The 21,791-nt window shown below is 42.9% G+C and overlaps 1 protein-coding gene across 1 annotated transcript; it reads right to left on the minus strand.

Moving 5' to 3' along the window:
* Positions 1–10,017: 10,017 nt before the first annotated feature.
* Positions 10,018–18,727, minus strand: LOC139301418 (MORN repeat-containing protein 4-like). The gene is made up of 4 exons (XM_070924812.1): positions 18,661–18,727; positions 13,410–13,524; positions 11,574–11,683; positions 10,018–10,172 (listed from the first exon to the last, which is right to left on the minus strand). The coding sequence occupies exons 1-4, from the start codon at positions 18,725–18,727 to the stop codon at positions 10,018–10,020; spliced, it is 447 nt and encodes a 148-aa protein (XP_070780913.1).
* Between the last annotated feature and the right edge of the window lie 3,064 nt (positions 18,728–21,791).

Consider the following 21,791-nt stretch of genomic DNA (forward strand, 5'->3'; position numbering starts at 1 on the left):
CACAAGCCTCTGAGCTTTTAAAGTGGAGGAGACAAACGATTATACTGTATAAACCTGCTCGGACACAGCCGGGAACTTCCAGGCAGTAAACTCTCTGTTGCCTCTAACTCACTTCTTAGTTATTAGGTAGCTAATAACCTATTTCTGTCTCACAAAATGAAAATATGTAAACAAGAACTAGAGGACTGACTTGTGAGTTTGTCTGTAGAACAGTATCTGTGACCACAGGGAGCAGGAGATTGAGCAGCAGTTTAAAGGACTCTCAACAAATCCCATGAAAAACCAACAATGAATAGATCCCACTAACTATATATAGGCCTGATACAGTATGTCTTCTTCCTCTGTGCCATAGAGCTCCATTGTTGTCCACACTGTTGCACTGGGTGACATGTTCCTTCATCACCATGAACACACACACACACACACACACTGTAGTTTATTTCGACTCAATCCCACATACAACGTCCTGCTGCCCCAAATACTCACTAGAGCACTAAATGTGGATTCATCCACCGCTGAAAATAGTCCCCAACAAATGCACTATTTCCTCCTGTTCGAGTAACGTTCACTACAGTGAGCAGCTGTTTTAGGAAATTAACCTTTCAAATAAAGACATGATTGACATCTTCAGTAGGAACAAATAAGCTTTGAGTCCCATAGACATGAGAATGCATTGCTGGTTTTGGTCTTTGTTGACAATTACAAAAATATAGAATATCTCCGGCCAGGCTGTCTGTCCCACTCCTGGCCACATTTTAGCTGCGGTGAACAGTTTTGTTGTTTGCCAACCGAAGTAGAGGACGAAGAAGATATTTAATCATTTTGTTTTATAGCGTGGATGAAGATCTTTTACCAAAACAACCTGAAAACGCCACGTGAACACACGTAGAGCGTTTTCAGATCCAGCCAGCTTTGAGTGGACGCGCTCTTATGTTTTTCCTCCAGCCACGTCCAGTCCAGCTCACCACTCTGTCACCCCACATCCCTGAGACACAGAGGGACGGGAGAGGGCAGTAAGGAGGGAGAGCGTGAGAGAAACAAACAGGGGAGGGAAGGGGAAGAAAAATCATGGAGATGGAAGATGACACGGCCTGTCTGCAGGTCAAAGAAAAGCAGTTTTTAACAAAAGGCAGAGAGTGGATCAGACTGAGGAGCGATGGAGGATGTGGTAGATAGAAAGTAGAAAGAGAAACAAATGGGGAAACATATTGTTGATGTCTTGCACAGATTAGTCTGCGAGGCTCTCAGTTTTCACATTGAGAGTTCAGTCTTGATGGAACGTGGCAGCTGGATGTCGGTCCAATCAGAGAGCTGCAGGGAGCAGCGAGCGACAAAGTCAACCTGATTAACAGCTAGTTAAACTGGGCGTTGCAGATCTAAAATTAAGCATAATTGAGCGGCATGACCTATTTCTTGCCTCAAATGGAGACTGTCCTTTGCAGAGAAACGAAAAATCAGCATTGATTTTTTTTTTTTTCAAACGCTTCAGTTCATCTGAAGAAAAGAAATCAATGATTACTGCCCTCTTTAAAAAGCAAAGGCAGAAGTAGTGTTGGTATTGTTGTAACGGTGCAAAAGAGGTGTAATGTGTTGAGAGCAAATACTCACCACCTGTAGGCTTAGTCTGTGAGGTCTCAAACTACACCTGCAGCACGCCGGTAATCAACTTCCCACTGCACATCCGTTTGTTCACTATGTTCCAAACATCCTGTTTTAAACGCACTGCAACACTCAGTACTGTAAACCGCAAGTGTGTGAAAGCTGCATCTAAAAAAAGCCTGGCTAGCGGTATGACTCAAGGGATGTTAATGTCGGCCAGTCGGTCCGCCCGTCCGTCTGTCCCTGATTATTCAGCTAGCGCCATCATCAGGTTCAATACTGCAAAACGAATGACATCCCGTCAGTCTCAGCTGTACTTTGTATGTTAGCATGTTAAAACCAGACAACTGAGACGATGAACGTAGTAAACGGCGCTGGTCTGCTCCGACCGTGTGATGGTGGAACAACAATAGACCGGGAACTGAATATAGATCCCGGTTCCTCCTCTTGAACTGCAGGTAAAGCTCCACTTAAGGTTTTCTGAAAAAACATGTTGCGGTTGAAAAGGGAAAACAAAAGAGCAAGGCCTTCATTCTAGAGCTGCCTTTCACAATCACACAAAGACAAATCCACTGCAGGAGATGCAGAGAGACCAGTTTCTACACCTACGGTCGCCTCAGGTGATCAGAATTCAAAGCAGCCATCACGCGCGCTGGACTTTTAATTTGGAGGCGCAGGTGACCTTTGACTGTCACCGTCACGCTCTCCAACTCCACTGTAACACGAGGCTGAATGCTGAAGTTCAAACACCTTTTGAGCTGAAGAACAAAAAGTCAGTTTCAACGTGTCTCACAAAATAGCTGCTGGAACCCACTGAACTCTGCGGATGGAGGAGATGTATCTGAGCATCAAAGTGTGGATTTTCCCTTGATGGGACTCAAAATGTTGAATATGTAGATCATGTCTTCACATCCCTAGGTACACTCCCATGCCCCCCCCCCCCCATCCCCCTCCTTTCCTCGGGTCTGTTAGCTGAGCTCAAGTGTTATTCCTCCTCTCCAATATTAACACATGCCACTCCATCCCTCTCGCCCTCCATCAATCTGCTCATGCTCTACTCTTTTTTTTTTTCTTTTGTGCCTGAAGCACCTGCAGGGAGAAGGCGGTGGCGTGCTAAAATGTTAAAATATAACCATAAAATTAATGTGTCCTGGTCTTAAAACCAAGATGTGCTTTGAAGACTTGCCTGAGGGGTAACTGTAATAAAGACTTGACTTGATCGCGTGGAGAGAAAACTGAACAGATCAGAGTCGGACTGCTCAGATTTTCCAGCATTTTTAATCATATTTTCAATCGATTGGTTTGCATGCATTGTGGGATAATTTCAGTCCTACATAAGGGTCTAATAGGATATAATAATAATTATCACTACAGAAAGGTAAACACGCCATATAGTGGACTGTATATGGTTATATATAGTGACTGGCGAACGATTTTTGACTGAATGTTGTATTGTTTTGACCAACCAACAGTCCAAAAACCATATATATTCTAATTAAATTATTCATTTTTAGAATTTTGCCTGTATTTGATCATTACGGCAGCGATGCAGACAGGAAATGCAGTGAGAGAAAGAGAGAGGTACGAGATGCAGCGATACAAGGGTCCAAGTCAGTATTTAACCAGGAGCGTTGGAGTTATACGTGTCTTCAGCATCAGCCCACCGGTCACTCCAGAAATAGTATTTTTCAGCCCATAATTCCAACCAATAATCAATCCATCTTCAATTTTAACCTCTGAATCCCAAAAGATGATCAGGATTTGCTCCCATCATCGGACGCTGAAACTGGGCTCAGTGTTTTCTTTGAAGCAGCTGATGTACGATTTTTAATAAGAAGAAGCCGTCTAACCCTCCTCCTCCTCCTCCTCCTCTTCCTCCTCTCATCCTTGAGCTGCAGCAGCTCAGAGTGGAAGAGTAAGAGCTGCTGAAATTTTTATTTAGCAGTTGAATACACCTATTATATACCTCCCCCATCGCACTCATGCATGCATGTTTACACTCAAACACACACACAAAAGTCCCAAATGTGCCGTTGTGAGTGGTGGGAACCCAGAGCAATTAAAACCAGGCAAAATCCGCGCGGGATGTGTTTTTTCCCCCCCGTCATAGTGCCAGTTTTTCTTGCAGTTGCGTGTGCAGTGACAGTGTGCGTCCCTGCAGTGCCAGGCCTCTCTTATCAGTATGCCGTGTGCACTTCCTCTCTAAACATGGCCAAAGCTTTTGGGAGCCGTGAAGCTTCACTGATAAGATAACAGACAAAGCCGTCTCTCTTTAAGGAAGGCGTGAAATAGAAAAATAGGAGATCCCTCCCCGTGGAATTAGACGGGAAGAAAAGCAACGAGAGGAGCGATGAGAAATCATATGTTTGGAAAATGAATTTTAAGAAAGAGAGTCAGATATGAACCATGAGGTTAGTGAAGGAACAAAAGAATTCACACAAACACACACTCACAGCTGCCACTTCTGGTGTGTTAGGTGAAGATGATCTGCAGAGCATATTTAAATACTTTGCCATGGCAACAGGATCTATGATTAGGGGCAAATAGGCAAAACTGCAGCACTTGAGATTGAGATGATACAAATTAAGGGAACTCTGGACTGTTGCCAAGGAGACGAAATAGGCGGAGGGGTTAAAGTCCAACCTAAACACACCTTAAAGCTATTTTAGTGACAGCAGAGCAGAGAGTGGGTGGGGGGAAGGGAGGATGGAGCAGGGGGAGGAGGAGGAGGAGGGTGGGGGTGGGGGGGTTCTGACAGCCGAGCTCCACAAATAATCGCTAGACCTGCCAAGATGTGTGATCAGAGTTCAAAATCCCTCCATATGTGCGTGCGTGTTGACTTGTGGTTGTGTGTACTTCATTGTTCAGTGGTTTCAGTGTTTCATGTCTCCCAGCGGCCTCTCGCACCTCTGCTCGGTAAAAACACAAAGGAAAAAAGGAAAGGCTCGCAATCCAGTTGAATATCATGCATTTTCTTTATTGTTCCGCTGTGGATTCATTCCCATTTAAAAGCCCAAATAGTGCTTTTCTTTTCTTTTTTCCCCCTTGACATCATCATCATCAGAAACGACAAAAGTGACATTATGGCTTTGCGACAACAAAGATGCTTTTTTTTCAGTGTTTAAAGGTGCCAAAACAGGGACGCAGCCCCGTGTGAAACATACAACACGTGTGTCAGAGTGTTTGCTCAAAAGGTCCCACATTATCTAGATTTATATTTACCAGAATATTTTAAAAGATTCGTTCTGGTGTCAGTCTGCATGTTCAACTGTGGGTCAACACTAGCTTTTGTTTACTTTTAACCACAAATCTGCTGTTTCAAGCCAAATTCAAGTTTTGGACGCTGAAGCTCCGGACTGGACAGAAACAACCATCTCTAATATTCTGTCCACAGTCCCGAGCCGACTCCACCCGCTGGACGAAGACTGTGAGATGCGTTTGAAAGGTCTGAAACCTTTCGATCTTAGATTGTCTTTAACATATTGTGAACTTTGTTTCACTGTATCTGCATCCGCTGATGCTCCGCGGTCGGGAATAACCTTTAACTTTGTTTGTTATAACCGAATTTAAAAATTCCATTTTCAAAAATGAATCATTTTTCCACATGAACTGATCTTCAGTGGACTGCGTCCTGATTGGGTGCAGAGCTGCTCCTGTCAGCCATTCAGAGTCGAGCACCTGTGCGCGCTTAATACGCTTTTTATTGGCTTAACAAATAAAATGGTTCTCCAGCAATTTAGTATTGCGCTTATATACGGCTGGAGGACTTGCAAGAGACGTCAAAATTCAAGAAGCAGAGACCAAGATATCCGGACTTTTAGTCTCCAGTTCTCCATGTTCCTACAATTCCCATGATGCAACTCAATAGTGTCTTTCATTAGACCCTCCCTGTCCGGTAAATGCCAGCTTCTTCCAAACCCTATATCCACAGTTTGTAGCACAGGCTTTCCGTTGAAAATGTAAATGATTCAGCGCCCCAAACTGAGACAACCCTGACGACATCACTGTGACATCATCATCATCTCAGACTTTAACAGTTATTCTGCGACGGCTAGATAATGTGAGACCCGCGGGATCCATTTTATTTCTTGTCCTTCTGTTGTTGAAAATCGAAATATTTCCTGAATAATTCTCATTTGAAGAGCTTCAGTGTAACATGCAGTTACATCTAGTTTAACTTTTCGTCTTCGAGGTGTTTGAAATCAGCTGTTCTGCCTAAAACTGAGCCCAAAGCAGAAGCGCAGGCCTGCAGTGAGTGGAGGCGGTGAGTCGGTCGCGTGATCGGGCTGTAACCTGGTCGACCACCGTTCTCCACCCCCACGCTGCCTTTCTAACTTTTCTTCATTTAGGAGAGAAAAGACAAAATATCTTTTAAAAAAAAAACAGGGACACTTAAGAAAACGTTAGTAAAACAGTCAGGCAGTATTCAAAGTATACAAAGCACAGTAGAAGAAGGTTTTTGTTCAGGCACTTGTTAAACTCCCTCTGTGTTTTTTGTTTTTTAATTTGCAGTTGTTCACTTGTTCAACAACATGCTCTTTCCTTATTTTCTCATTATAGTGGTCATTATGATAATGTGTTTGGTTTTGTTTGTGCCGTGAAGGCCGGCACAGGCTCGAGTGTGTGTGTGTGTGTGTGTGTGTGTGAGTGTGTGAAAGTGTGTGAGAGGTGAACCCTGTTGAACTAAAGGGAATAATGACACTGATTACATCTCCAGTCCGATTGTGTGTGTAGAATAAGTGACACAAGTAAACATTTGTTTTCTCAACACATTCAACTGAAGGTTTTGTGATAAAACGACAATATAAATATAGAGAGAGAGCCTCACTGAATAAAAATCAACAACCTCAACCTCAAAGTTGACATGTTTTGTTAAAATAAGCCATTTAAAAGGCATCAAGTCTCCTCAGATTGTTCGAAATCATTTCTAAAACAGACTATTCAGATAAAGAGTTTAATTTCAAATCTTTAACGAGTTTTAGCAAAGAAAATCACTTCCTGAACTTCATCTTTCAGTGTTGTTTTTAAATATTTATGTTGGATGATCCAAAGAAGTTGGCGTGGTGTACATGTTTATATAAATGGATAATACCCATTTATAAAAAACACCTTTGATTAAACTTTAAGGAACAGTCTGACATTTCAGAAAGACACTTTATTGCTGTCTTTCCCAAAGTCGAACGAAATGATTGATACCAAATTTAGCTTAGCTTAGCACAAAGCCTGGAAACAGAGAGAAAATGCTAGCATAGCTCTGGCTAATGATAAAAACATTCAGCCTTCCAACAAGATAAAATTGAACTCTGTCTTTTCATCTGACGTGGGGTTAAGACAGTAAACAAGCAAGAGCCAGGCTAGCTGTTTCCCCATGCTTCCAGTCTTTATGCTAAGCTAAGCGTATTGCCCGCTGGCTGTAGCTTCATATTTACTTTGCAAACATGAGAGCGGTATCGACATTCAGATCTAAGTCTAGCCAAGAAAGCAAATAAGCGTATTTCCCAAAATCTGGAACTGTTCCTTGAAGCCGACAATCACATCGGACGAGTTGAACAAACAATTCAAACGTTACTCCGATGATCTTTGGCAATTTGGTCAACATTTGTGAACATGAACAGTCGTGCCCCCTCCTTGAAAAGACTGTTGTGTAACATTAAGATTTTTTGCTCTTTTTGATTATAAATTCAAATTTGAGGCTTCTTCACGGTGGTCTCAACTCCCACTGTATACATGGCATTCAACCATTCTCTGATGTTGATCAATAGAGCTGATTGATAAATGAGGAATTATATTGACAGACATTTCAGCTCTCTTCTTTTTTGATCAACCGTCCGAGGTGGAAGGAAACGGAATTGAATTCTGTTTTAGGGTGGATTTCGGCGCCACGGAGACTCATCGTCACAGTGAAACATGAAATCAGTCGCATCGACTCCGGACAGTGTTACTCACGACGACAGCTGCTGTTATGTTAATATCACATGGCAACTTTTCAAGTTGAGATTTTAAGGTGCGTTTTAAAGGGTTTCCTGATGACGGTGAACGAACGGTGGGATCACTGAGTTCAATAAAGAACAATATTTAAAAAAGAACACAACCACGACAAAACAAAGTCACAAGGTTTTCGCCTGGTAATAACACAGTGTCCTAGAATGATCAAGTGCATATCATATATCAACACCCCCCCCCCCCCCCCTCTCGGTCTGAAAACCACCTCAGCTAAAGGCAACAGTCAGCTCCATTTAACAGTGTCTCTGCTTGAATCCCAGAGCCAATTAAAAGGTGTGAGCTGCCTCCATCAGTCCGGCTGTTTTCAATGTCGCCGTCAAATCGGTCAGTGGGGAAGACTTCAGCCCCCCGAACCACATCCTAAATGAATCGTAGTTGGAGATTATCACATAACCGACAATTAACTCCATTTCCCATTTAATACCCCGCCCACCCACCAACCTACCCACAGTACGACTACACACACACACACACACACACACACACACACATATGGCACGTCTACACACCAGTCTCATTACACAGACAGACACTGATTCCCAGCAGGCACAACTGTGATGCTTACACTTTTTTTTTTTTCTTTTCTTTTTTTTCTCATCGGGAGTGGGGGGGGGGACAGGGGTTGGTGATTTTTACACAAACACTAAACACTGAAAGTGATATCATTAATCGGGGATGTGAAAAGTAGAAAAACACAACAGCAGACGAGCGCTTTCAGAAGAAGAAGTGCGCCGGGTGAAGGAAAGGGTTTCATTTCAATGAAAGAACATTCGAAATAATCCTGAAGTCTTGTTTTGGTAAATGAATCCTGACATTAAGGTGAAGCATGTTACGGATTCCTGATAAAAAAAATTTAAAAAATGACATAAGTGTTTTTAAAAAATATCAAATTTCACATGAAAAACAGGTCGTTCGCATGAATTTCCAGGAATGAAACCCTTCGAGTTCAGAGAGTCGTTTTGACGCCCAGCCTCTTTTTTCATCAGATGACCCACAAAGCAACAAAGCCAGCTTCTCATCTCCAAATGTAAAACCCGCCAGAAGGTAAATGGAAGAAACTGCACCTTATTATCAAATTGCACCTCCAAAACAGAAATTGCATTCATTACCGCAGCCCGCGACACTGCCGGCACTTCCGCTCCCCTAAGCTGTTCATCCTCATCCTCCACACCCTCTCTCTCGTGACGAGCCACTGATTCTGGGTCAGCTGCAGCCTGTTGGCACTGTGTGGTTGGCACTGAGGGGGATTTTCCCGCTGATCTGTGATCAGACCGAGCTGTAACGGCACTGAGTGAAAGAAAACAACAAAAGATACTGCTCACATTTACTTTAGTCAAGGTCTACACCCTTCTGACATTTCACTAAGTTATAGTAAACAATTTATATTAAGTACTAGAGCACCAATAAGAGGTCACATGTCAGAACAAATGCGTCTTTTAACAGGAAGGCGGGAAACCCAGTAAGCGCTGATTTGGCAATTTGAAGGTAAATATGATGTCGGATTTCAAACTGGGATAAATTTGGTTGGAAAGAAAGATGATTTCTAAGGAGTTTAGTTGTGTTGTGTTAAAAAGCAAGCAGTAATCAGTTGTTGAGGATTTTGTGGATCTGCCTGCTCAATACATTTTTATATCAATCAAGTAGTATTTTTTTCATCATATATGTAATTTTCTGTAGACAAATTAAAAAAAAATCCACTGCTGTCATTTCAACATTTCTATCTTCTGCTACTAAAAAGTTCTTCTCAGGCAACAAAAGATAATTACAGATCTAAATTGAGTTTTAGTTATTCACAACTTGAAAACTGAACCTAATTAGAACCAATAAGGGACTCAATCAGGGATTTGATAGGGTTCAGATTTGATAAGTGGATTCAATACTATAAAGTGCTGTCGCAGCCCGACACTACGTAGACTTCTAGGAGACTTTTTTAACCAACTGTGTCCCCGTTTAAACGCAGACGTCCGGACGTCCTTTGACATGAAAATCACCAAATCAGTGTTTACTGGAAAACGCCCGGATGCACTTTTGAATCCAGAGTGTTGTTTTGTCAGGTCAGCTGAGCCTGAAGCAGATTTAGCACCGGTGAACATGTAATCTGTGTTTGGCTGAGCTGATCCTGAATCAGTGGCTTTCTAATCAGATGCAGATACGAGAATTATATACAGCGCACACATTATCAGCTTACTGGAGCCGTCGATTTCAACTCCTCGGAGGATACTGCAGGTTACAGAAGAAAAAAATATATGTAAAAGAAGAAAATCTTAAAGGAATAACCTGCTGACTGTATGACTGGAAACTGAAGAAAATAATGAAATGAATCTCTTCATGAGTAACAATCAGTTCAAACCAAGAGGAGGATGATGGGAGGAGGAGGATCCTGGTAGTGGGGCACTGTGGGTGATGTAGTCCGGGTCACATGGCCAGAGCTCGGGCCTTGGCGGCCGCTGCTTGCGCTCGCTGCACGGCTCCCTGGCTGTTCTCCCTCCTCATCAGCTGGTTGGTCTCAAACAGGCCCTCGTGGCAGCTGCCGCCACCGCCGGGACCTCCGTCCGAAAACGTCAGCACCCCTGGACCAGACAGACTCCTCGTGACACATTTCATCAAAGCAAACAGGAGCTATATGCACCTTTTTTTTTATAAAGTAACCAGACTACGTGTGACGAGTTTAAGGGGTGGATGGCTGCAAGTACACATCACAGACCATTTGCCAGTGGGGACTCCAGGAGGCTACGAAATAGTCCCGCACATCGTTTTAATGCTTCACTTAATATACAATCTGTCAATCAGTGAGCTTCAGAGGTGCTGGTAGGCGGATTTTTGTTACCTTTGGACAGAACCAGGCTAGCTGTTTCCCCCCGTTTCCAGTCTTTATGCTAAGCTAAGCTAATTCTCTGCTGGCTCCGGCTACATATTTACCGTACAGACATGAGAGTGGCATCAATCTTCTCATCTAACTCCGGATTTCCCAAAATATCAAAGTATTTCTTTAAGGTTAGAAAAAGAGCACGGTTGTATTGGGAACAACAACAAGGATACAATGACTTTTTAAACCATGATCGTTTCCTAACCTTAAACAAGTTCTTTGAGGAAACTGTGTTGTGGATATAAAGGAAATAAAGGTGTTCTTACGAGCTGTATTTGCTAATGCGAAGGCGTCGCATGTGAACTTGAGTTTTAGTAGACAGGATTTGAAGAAATCAAATTTGAAGCGGCAGGAGCATCAGGAAGTAAAGTCAAGTCAGATTTATAAATAATCACAATCCAACACTAAGCAAAATTTCAAAAAGTTATCAGTAGGATTTTCTTTTTCAACAGTGATTCTGCACTCGACCAACACCCAAGGGAAGAAACCTTCGAGCTGCGCAGGAATGATTCATTTCAACAAGCTTCAGAGAGGTTTTGGCTTCATGTAGAAATCCTTCTTTTTCTGTCTGTTTGGGACAAACTGGTCAGCAGTTTTCAGTGTTATCAGCTAAACTGAGACTTTAACTCTGGGTTTGTGTCTCGTCACGTCCATCTTCTGTCGTCTGTTTGAGTTCTTGTGTCCTTCATATGATGGGTTAGGGTTAACTGTTACCTGAACGTGGGTTAATGCACAAACTGCATAAGAAAACATTTAGGAATGAAGCCCTTCCTATAATAAGGCCACAATTCCAACATGTTGATTATCTGCAGAGACCAGACAATTAACACGTTTCACAGTTTGTTATAATCAAAAGGTATTTAACAATGTGGGAGTGGAAACTTTATCTCAAAACTTAGCTAAGTGACACAAACTTAAAACAAAAGCATAAAACAGAGCATTAAAGTGAAGTAACCCTAGTAACAGGTTACCAAATTGAGATAATGAAACAAACCTCAGGAAATGTCCTTTGTACCAAGTTTCTTCTGTTTGTTTTTTAATTCAAAGGTCACTTTTACAACATTCTGGTTCATTTGTACCTTCCTGTCGAGTAGTGAAGTCTTACCGTAGCCGTCCACACATCCGCTTTTAAACTCGCCCTCAAACCTCATCCCGTCGAAGCGATTGAAGACGCCGGCGCCTTGAAATTTGCCCTGCATGAATTCACCTTCATACCTACAAAGACATTCACATAAAAATACATTTACGAGCAGAAGAAAAGGTTGAACTCCCAGATTGACACAATAGAGCATCCTCATTTAAATAATTTAAGAATTGTGAGGAGAAGAGCTGAAGGGGAGGGGGAGGAAGGACGCTTTTCAAAAGCTTGAGGAATGCTTTTATACTGACGTGGACAATAACTGTAGAAATATCTTCCCGGAATGTTTCGATTTTTTAGGCTTGAAAATGTCAAATGGCAAAAACTAATTGTGACTCACTTTAAAGTGTCAAAACTTTCCTTAAACGTTTTCTTTTTTTTTTTTATTCTTTATTTATTTTCTCGACGCCGACCATTACACTCACAGAGCTAAAAGCATTTGTATGACTTCTCGGCGCTCTGCTAGTTTAGAAACGGTAAATTAGATTAACCGTGCAGAGCGGAAGAGACTGTCACATACATAACAACAACAACAATAATAATACCAATAATAATAATAATATCACAACTCAGGCAATACGGCGTGTGATGCAGCACAACAAACCTATCTATGATGTAGTGCATCTTCTATGTGCATAATTTACTCGTATTACACTGATTTTATACATATATTATATATGTGTATATAGGCCTGTATATATTTCTTGTAAATATATTTAGTTTTCCTTTTCCTTCATTGTGCCATCCTATTATATAATGACAAATAAAAAAAAACTTGAATCTTTGTAACCCGACGGGTCAATATTCTCCTGATACAGCTTTTAATTTACAAAGAAGGAAACGAGCCTGTATTGTATTCATTCACTACGTTATCGAGAGCTTTCGGCTCCACAGAGTTTTACTGACAGCTGAGATAATAAAGTGTGAATCAAAGTGCAGAATCTAACAGACGCACAGCATGAACACGATGCGCCATCACTTCGATGTCAAACGAAGTGGCACGCGGCTGAACTGCCAGAGAGGGGAAAAAAAAACACAAACATCGACAGGAAAATAAGGAAGCGCTGCCTTGCTTCATAATGATGATTAGTACTAATAAATGACTGTTAACTGAAAGACGGATTGATTTTAAAGTGATTCATCGGGGTCATACTGACGCACAACAACACAGATAAAAAGGGATTTAGATTTAGGGCCCAAAACAGAAGCAGTTCAACAGGTGGTTCTGGAATCTGTTGCAGCTGCTGTGAAACCAAGCTGATAAACTAAATGTTCAGATTCTGCACCGGCTCGTTTCATTGTATTTAAGGAAGGAAAAGAGACTGAGGCCACCTGAACTTCCTGTTCCTTCCATCGTTAACCTTGATTTCATAATATACTGTACGCTACTGATGAAACTCCAGCAGAAAGATAACTGACGATATTCTGACAATTTTAATAATCAGTGAATCAGAATTTATCAAACAAAAGTACCAAACATTGTCTGTTTTGTTGCTTTGTGCTATTTTATATCTTTGGCTTTAGGACATTGTGGTTGTTTCCTTCGTCATTTTATAGACTGAACAATTAATGGATTCATTTATCAAAATAATGAATAATAATGTATCATTGTAAAGTGAATATCTTTGAGTTTTGGACTTTTAGTGGAACAAAACAAGACATTTTAAGACATCTTGTCATTTCAAAGTCTAAATGATTCATCGATTCAACAAAAACTTCATCAGCAGATTAATAGTTAGCTGCCGATCTAAAGTTTAATCTTGAAAGGTCAAAGGTCAGTTAAGCAGGAAGCGAGGCACAGACCTGGAGCCATCGGGGAAGACCAGCATCCCACAGCCGTTGAAGAGGCCGTTCTCAAACTGCCCCGTGTAGCACGTCCCGTCGCTGAAGGTCAGCTGACCCAGGCCGTGACGCAGACCTGCAGCGGCAAACACACACAGCTGAGTTTGGCACTTTAAATGAACTTCTTTTGACTGTGTATTTATATAATAAACAAATAAATGCTCTACTGGTGAGATACGGAAACATCAAGAGGCTCATAAAATCACATCAACGGTGCCAGAGAGATAAAAACAAAAACAGGCAAAAAGAAACAAGACGCTTGTTGAGAATTAGTTTGAAGTTTGAAGAATGGGCAGAAAGTCTGACGTGATGTAACTCAAACATTTTGAGTTAGCGGGTCGGGAGATGTGTAAGTGGTCAGTGAGCTGCTCTCTTTCATTTTTTAGCCTCTTAAAATGTTCCCACGGAGGTGAGACCCAATTCTCCCTCTAATTCTGCGACTAATTTCCAGGATCATGAGGATGGCAGACGAAGGAGACGGGGAGGGAAAGAAGTGAGCGTTTCTCCTTGCCAAACTCTATTAGTAAGCCCAGCGGGAATTAGGAGAATAACTGGATGTGAGGCACAGTTGGACACGAGCTGAGGAGGTCCTGGCTTCCTCATAGCAGCTGTAAGCGAGGAATAGGATTTACTGTGAGCTTGCCAAGTGGCATGAGAGAGGGGAGAGGAGTGAAGAAGATCAGGTAGGGGGGGGGGAAACCCTAACAGCAGATTGGGATTTAGAGGAGGGGAGGCCTGCTGCTTGGCAGGGGGTGAGGCAAGGGTGAGCCTAGTGAGTGCTGTCCCAGCTAATGGCAAAGTAAATTAGGCAGTCCATCTGTCAGGGCTGCTTAAAGTGCTGCTCTCTGCCTAATCTCAGCAGGGTTTTCACGGGAGATTTGGAGAGGAGATTTGGCCGAAACTAAATCTGGATCTCTGCATTCCATTTTCAAAGTCTTTCTTCCTCCTGAAACATCCTGCATCCATATGTGCAGATGTGTGTGTGTGTGTGTGTGTGCAAGCCGGACTCGATTAAGTAGGCCATATATGGGTAAAGAAGAGGGCCAACAGGGGCTTAAATCGAACCCTTCAGCCTGTGGGAGCCCTGACAAGTGAGCGAGAGCCCCGAGGCAGGAATTTCACGGACTAGCCGCTGAAATGCAACAATCTGTGGAGTGTCAAAGAGGCCGCGGCCGTCTGGCAACAAACGCCAAGAGCAGTGTCTTCCATCAAGCATTAGAGGAGTGTCAAAGTATGAATGGCGTTATTGAAAATAATGAAATCATTATCGTGGCAAAAGTGTAAGCCCTTTACAGACCGCTATGACGCTAACAGTTTACTTTTTCCTGAAGGGACAGATTACCAGTGGACCGCTGCAGCAAGGGACAGTAATTTCCTCTCCGTCTCTTTGGATTTGATCCCTGCAGACAGACTCTAATCTGTCGTCCAGCTCCTTTGTAACGCCTCTCTCCAATCTCGTGTTGGGTCACGGTCTCCGGCTAATTACGGGTGAGCTGAATTTGTCCGGCTTTTATGTCAATCAATAGCGGTAATGCATAGATGTTAAATGACTGCATGAGCGAAGTACAGTAGTAAATGGCTTCTAGCTGTGCCTTTTGCTGTTGTGGATGTACCCACCCTACTTCCTGTAACCTGATAGCCCCCGGGCCTGTCTTCAACCAGCACACCGCTGAATTATTCATGTGACACCGTAGACCTCTGTCCGACACACACCTACGTGTTTGTGTGCAAACAGTGACTTCGCACGCATGGACGCAGGGACAGGATGCGCGACAGGCATCAGTCTGTGTTCATGACGACACGCACACACATCCTCACACACACTTACATATTACACAGCAAAGTCAGCGGTGTTACCTCAAATTTGTAGTGTTAAAATCAACATGTGAACGCGCATGTTTTGGACAGAAAACAAGTGTGTTTTAGGAAAAAGATATGTGAATATATTCCCAGGAGCACTTCAGCTGCGGAGGTGTACAAGAGATCTTCATTAAAACGTTATTAACGGGCGGTAAAGTAAAGTAAATGTGTGAAAGGAGGTAATATCTGATCCAACAAATCTCCCTCATGATAAAAAAAAGTGACATTTTAAAATGAAGTACAACTGGAAGTAAACTGGGATGAACACTTACAGTAAAACACTTGTAGAATATGTGTGATAAGACAGATGAGGGCCTTTTTTGGCTATTTTAGAGTGCAAGATATATGTGAGATACAGTCAAACAATTTGGGAGGAGGGGGGGGCAAGTAAGGTAACCTTGAGTTTAGGACATTTTACCACAGATTTGTGTTCCCAGGGTCAAGTGTGAACCTCAGCTTTCATCTTCATCAGCAGATGGAGTCTGACCCCCTCTTGAACTGCAGAATTTCCATTTTTCTGAGCACTTCAAGGACTTTTTGTCCACCTTGGCTAAAAAAGTTCTGATGAAGATCATGTGATATGATCGAAAGCTCCCGAACAAGCTACAAAATGGACCTCGTGGTGACATTGTTTTTTTTTTTATCTTTCAAAGCTTTTGAAATTTGAACACCTACAGTTCCACGACATGGGGTCAAACTCCATCTGCTGACAAAGATCTTGTGATATGATTAAAAGCTCCAGAACAGCGACTGCATGAACCTCGTGGGGAGATTTCTTCTCAACTGCTGTTTCTAATGTCAAAGAGGAACTTTAAACCTCCGCTTTCACGAGAAAATGTAGATTTGAACAAGTACAATTCCACAACAAGGGGTCAAACTCCATCTGCAGAGGCAGATCATGTGACATGAACCCAAGCTCGTGCTGAATATAAATGTTTTTCTTGTATTTTAAAGACAATAAATGAGACCTGGCGGGTTCCAAACAGCCAACACAGAGCTGCATCAGCTCTATAAGTGGACTCATTTCTCCAGTCATCACTTAGAAACGTCTGTGCTAAATAAAACCCACTTCTGCGCTCTAAAAACCTGAGCATATCAGAGCATCGCAGCCAAACCAGTTTAACAGTTTTTTTTCCCGCTAACATGCAGAGACCATATGTTTCTCCCCGCAGCTTCACGCCCGCCTTAGTGCCAAACTTTTGTTCTTTGTTTAACCTTGCCCTAAAGGTTGTCTACGTGTTTTTGTCAAACTGCAAATACTGGTTTAGGTAGTGTGAAATCCTGTCTCAGCGGGCTCACTAGCACCAGATGGTCTTTGTGTGCATGTGTGTGTATGTATGTGTGCATTTTCCTGTAGTTTTTTTTGCCTGTTAGAAGCAAATCTGTGCGAGTGCAGGGTCACTTAAAAGCCAGCTAGTTTTGCTGTTCAGACTGGTTCCATCCACAAGAACGAGAGAGAGGCGTCCCCCCCCCCCCCCCCCCCCCCCCCCGGCAGGGCTTCTGTCGGCCTGAATGTGGCGTAACTCAAGTGTAAATCAGGTCTCTCTGTCTCTTCCTGAAGCTGCACTATGATTTGCAAAAAAACAAAAAACAAAAACAGGGCTGTGTCTCACATCACCTGCGTCCTCGTGATAAACAAAACAGCGACCCGCTCTGAATAAAACTGCTTCGTAGCGCTACTAGAGGTCAAAAACTCCACCAGATACCTTCCAGTCTAAAATGCTGAGCCAGCCCTTTTTTTTTTCAGCAGTGAAGGTTAATCAATTATGAATAAACTGGTGTGAAAACACCATCACACACTTTTTTGATGTTTCTACCAACTGACGTGGAGGTGCGACTGAGAAGGTTTTAAGAACGATTATGACTTGGTTTTATTTTTGGGAATCAACTGTTCCTCTTAAGACTTGACTTACACCCCTTAATTTGTCTGAGGAGACTTAGATTGGTCCCAGATGGGGGCGTGATTCAAAGCCCTCTGTAGGCTGGCATCTTTGGGACTGACCCAACTCATTTGGGATGAAGGCCTGGGGAGCTCCCAAGCGAGTGCCTGGTGGCTGGGCCTGTACCCATGGGGCGAGGTAGGGTTCAGCCCAGAGACTGCTATGTGGGTCTGCCACCCACAAGGCTAGCTGTGAAAGAAACCCTTTAAATCTCCTGAACTCGACTAACGCGCGCTCTGTGGGGGCACTTTGGGAAAGCCCAAATCTCTGCCAAACGTCACTGAGATCTGAGATGGAGTCAAAACGCTCCACGGCGACACCAGGGCCGGAGATTCACTCCGACATGCCGAAGGCTCTGGATATTGTTGGGCTGTCTTGGTAGACATGCCTCTTCAATGTTGCAGCGGTTTATAGTTTTAAACCAGAGGGTGTGCTCCCATCATGGGGGTGTCACACTGCTCAGCCTTCCTGGGAGGGCTTATGCAGACACACAGGAAAGGAGGCTCCAACTGTCAAACTCTAGACATGTAGATGTTTTCTATTACTGACTTTCATAGTTTGTCATCAGTACACTGTGATGCTTCAACACAAACCCAAGTGTATGCATTAACAAGGGAAAGACCCAGCTCCCAGATTTCTGTTTGGTTTTATACAGTTTTAATATAGTGTGTTTATTTTACAATTGATCTTTTTACACTGATTTCTTGTGTTCGCTGTGACAGCGGCTGGTTTGTAAAACAAACAGCAGCGGCGGTGCTGAGTTTGTAAATGTACCACTTGAATCTCGGAGAATACACGTTTCTTCTCAGAATATTACCCCACTCCCCCGCCTCTGTCATTTTATTTATTTATTTATTTATCTATTTTTTTTTTACCTACAATGAATCTAATACGAGAACCACCACTTGTGAATGTATTGTACATAGCTAGCTGTCACTGATGCCTGATGTGATTCTGATAAGTCAGTGTTGGTCCTGTGACCGCACAGGAGATAATAGAAACAAGAAACCAGAGGTAAGCCACTCCCTGAGTATTTATTCTAATCATTCAACAAACCCAAATGTGTTGAAATGTTCTGAAGCATTCACTGGTTACCCGTTGATCTTGATAACAGAAAAAGTCACTAACTTCCTTTCCGCTACGGTGAGCCGAGCACATCCTCATCGTGAGCTTTAGGCCACGCTGAGGCGTCTGCTAATGCAAATAAAGTCAGAGTACTCCACATATGTTACTGTGATTATGCTTTCTTCACTTAAGAGCAGTAATACATGAATCAAATACAAGTACGGTATGTACACAGGCTCGCGTACGCGTGCACATCTTCATCACATTATAACAACACTCCCGCTGTGCATGCAAATGAAGCCAGTGATGGAGGATGGAGCGATGACGAGTGAGCGGGTCAGTCTTGCCTTCTTTCCATTCGCCGTGGTACTCCTCGCCATTGGAGTAGCTGAAGGAACCTCGTGTCAGGGTCATGGGTCCTGCTGGCACACACACAAAAAAAAACACCATCAAGACCTGGAGCTCATCACCTGCTGGGAGTTCATCAAATCACCTTTCAACCCACCGTGGATTAACTGCTAGTTTTTGAACACAGCGGCGTGTTTGCAGCACTAAGCCAGCCCAGATTATGCAGCACTTTAAAGACTTTTCACTGCATAACCTCCCAGGGAAGTCAAGATACACTGTATGGCTTAATCAGTTAGTTTTTTTTACTATTAATCAAATAAATGTTTAAGCTATAAAATGTAGAAACAAGCCCAGAGCCCAATGTGACGTCTTCAAAGTCCGTAACACAAAGAGATTCAATCTACTGTGATTAAAAACACAGTTAATCAATTATCTAACGGATGGACATTTAATTTTCCGTCGATCGACTCATCAGTTAATTGACCAAGCGTTGGATGGGGGTCAGGCTGAGGCTCCTGGTCCCGCGCTCTCTCAGACAGGAAGGTGCACGGGTGGTGGAGCAACATTTCTATTCTTTATTTAGCAATGTAGCTTTTGGTCGCACTACTTCACCATTTAGCACATAGTTTGCTACGCTACCCAACAGCTACTGGCTAATGTGCTGTAGTTATAGCTTAGCTTAGCACACACCGGACACACCATAAGTAGTGGAGGTGCAGTGGCCTAAATGTGCAGATCCAGGGAGCGAATGTGATAAAACTGCTGCTCTTCTGGAGAGTTGATGCACATCAACACTGTGAAATAAGACAGTGGAGCATCCTGTGAACTTACATAGAAAACAATGGGTGCAAATATCAGAGGATCACCTGCCCTGTTGGATAACACACGATCACACAACGTGTAGCTTTAAAATACTTCTTTACTGTGGGGTGCCTCACCTGTTTGAGGTGCCCTACATGACCCATTACAATCCAGCAATGGTGTGACAGAAGACGCTGCCACAGCAGATGTGTTTTATTCATTTAGGGCTTCTTATTTGTCTCCTGTCTGTGTTTATTGATGCACTTTAGATTTCCAGTTTTACTCCAATGCATTGTCATTTGTTAAACAGCTGTGTTTACTGAGGGGGATCCTCTCCTTGCTATTGTTTCAAAAATTGAGGTTACAGACAAACAGTTTAGGCTTCACGACGATGAAGAAAACATCTCGGGCTCGTTGATGAGGCTGAATAACTGCTCAAACACCGTCAGCCACGCTGTCAGGTTAGACGGGAGGAGGAGTGTGTATCCCTCCATCTAATGTTGCCACAGTAACGGCTTCCAAATCTCTTTCATCCTGCCGGCATGACGCTGTCAGCCTCCGACACACACACACACACACGTACACACACGCAGCGAGCTGAGGGAAAAGAAACGCTTTACCTGTTTTTATCAAAGGGCAGCTCGGTCTTTGTCTCTACATCACTGAAAACAACGGGGCCGTTGGAGGATTTCTGCTCCTCTCAGCGACAATTTCGCCTTTTCCGTAGCTGCTAGCTTCCTGGCCGAGCTGCCTCAGCGTCTCCCCAAGGTGCCGCGATCTGATTGGCTGTCATTCCTTCACCTCGACTCAAGGCGCCTTCCTATTGGCTGCTTTCCGCCGCTGTCCAGCCCTCCGCGGGAGACATCTTTGTCGAGGGCAACGGGTTCAACGACTTAATTAGCCGGAGTGCTCCTCCGTTAAAGCGTTTGCCCTTGCCTTTTTTTTATTATTATGTGCTGCCCAGCGTCTCTGTAGGATTGTAAACCAACAGCGAGGTTTCTGTTAACGATACGGTGTCATTTCATGTTTCAATTTGGTGATTAGGCCCGCGTTTTGGCCAGTTTTATGGAACTTGATTTATTGTTGTCCCTGCGCGCTGAAACAGCTGCACGGAGGCGCTGAGGGTTTGTTAGATGAGCTGATGTGGATGCAAAGCCAGTAAGGGAGAAAAAGAAGGACTCAAGCTGACCAAAATGACAAAAACCTCGGAGTTGGATCGAGCAATAGGTTTTATTATTATTATTTATTATTATTAATAAGCAATGACCAACATAGAACTTCATGTTGGTGGTTAAACTGATTAACTCTACATTATTCAATCTGCTTCTTAATCAGGCCTTTTGAGATCATATGTATTGATGCAATTAAGATTTTGGATATAAACCAATTAAATCTCACCTCTGCTGTTACATAGTCGAATAGGTGTTTAAAACATCAAACTTAGAGCGTTAAAGTCCCGGATTTATTTCCGGTGCAGGTGTTGGTCACAGTGCACCAAAGTCTGACATTAGCTGATATTGAACCTGAATTAAATCACTTTAAATTCAGATGGGAACAGTTTGAGAGGCGTGATGGAGGCTGAGGACACTGAGATCATGGGGTTTTGGCAGCCTCTGGGAGCCCACAAACATTTTTAGGCTGATTGCAGTATTTTAAGAGCCAGTAGTTTGAACCAGGATTCATTATTAGACCTTCAGAACACTTACAGGTCTGTGATTTCACAATCATTCCCCATGTTCTTTCCGGGTTGTTGATTTTAATTGAATCCTGCAGAAAATATAAGAAACTAATGATGAAAAATTCAAATAATTACGTTTCTTTTCTGATTTGGGGGTTGGCTGGCAGGGCAATATTGGATCAATATTTCTAAAATCCTGGAAACTGTAAGGTTTTGAAAAATCCCCAATGTCAGGTGTAGAAAACACTGTATGGCAGCCATGGAAACACACTCAAGATGCAAAGGCTGGGTGGAAATAGCCGAATAGTTGAGCGTTTATTAATTTGATTAAGACCTCTCAGTAACGAGAGGCAACCTAATCCATTAAAAGAGAACTTGTAGTAATCCTTTAATTGGCTAAATAAGAATATTAGTCTGACATGAATATTAGTGATGCACTGTTTTCCTGGAGGACCACTGAGCAGGAACATTATGGGGATTTTTCGGACAGTCTCACTCTGTTTACAGTCACGTCAAGGAGCTGAAGGCTATGTTGTTTTCATAAAATGATCCTCAATCAATTTTTTTGACAACAATGCCTCTTTGTGTACACAGCCTTTACAGTCCAGGCTACAGCTGATTTACTAACGCGCTGAGAGCTGCACTGTAACA

The sequence above is a fragment of the Enoplosus armatus genome, chromosome 2 (genome assembly GCF_043641665.1).
Source record: "Enoplosus armatus isolate fEnoArm2 chromosome 2, fEnoArm2.hap1, whole genome shotgun sequence".
Classification (NCBI taxonomy): domain Eukaryota; kingdom Metazoa; phylum Chordata; class Actinopteri; order Centrarchiformes; family Enoplosidae; genus Enoplosus; species Enoplosus armatus.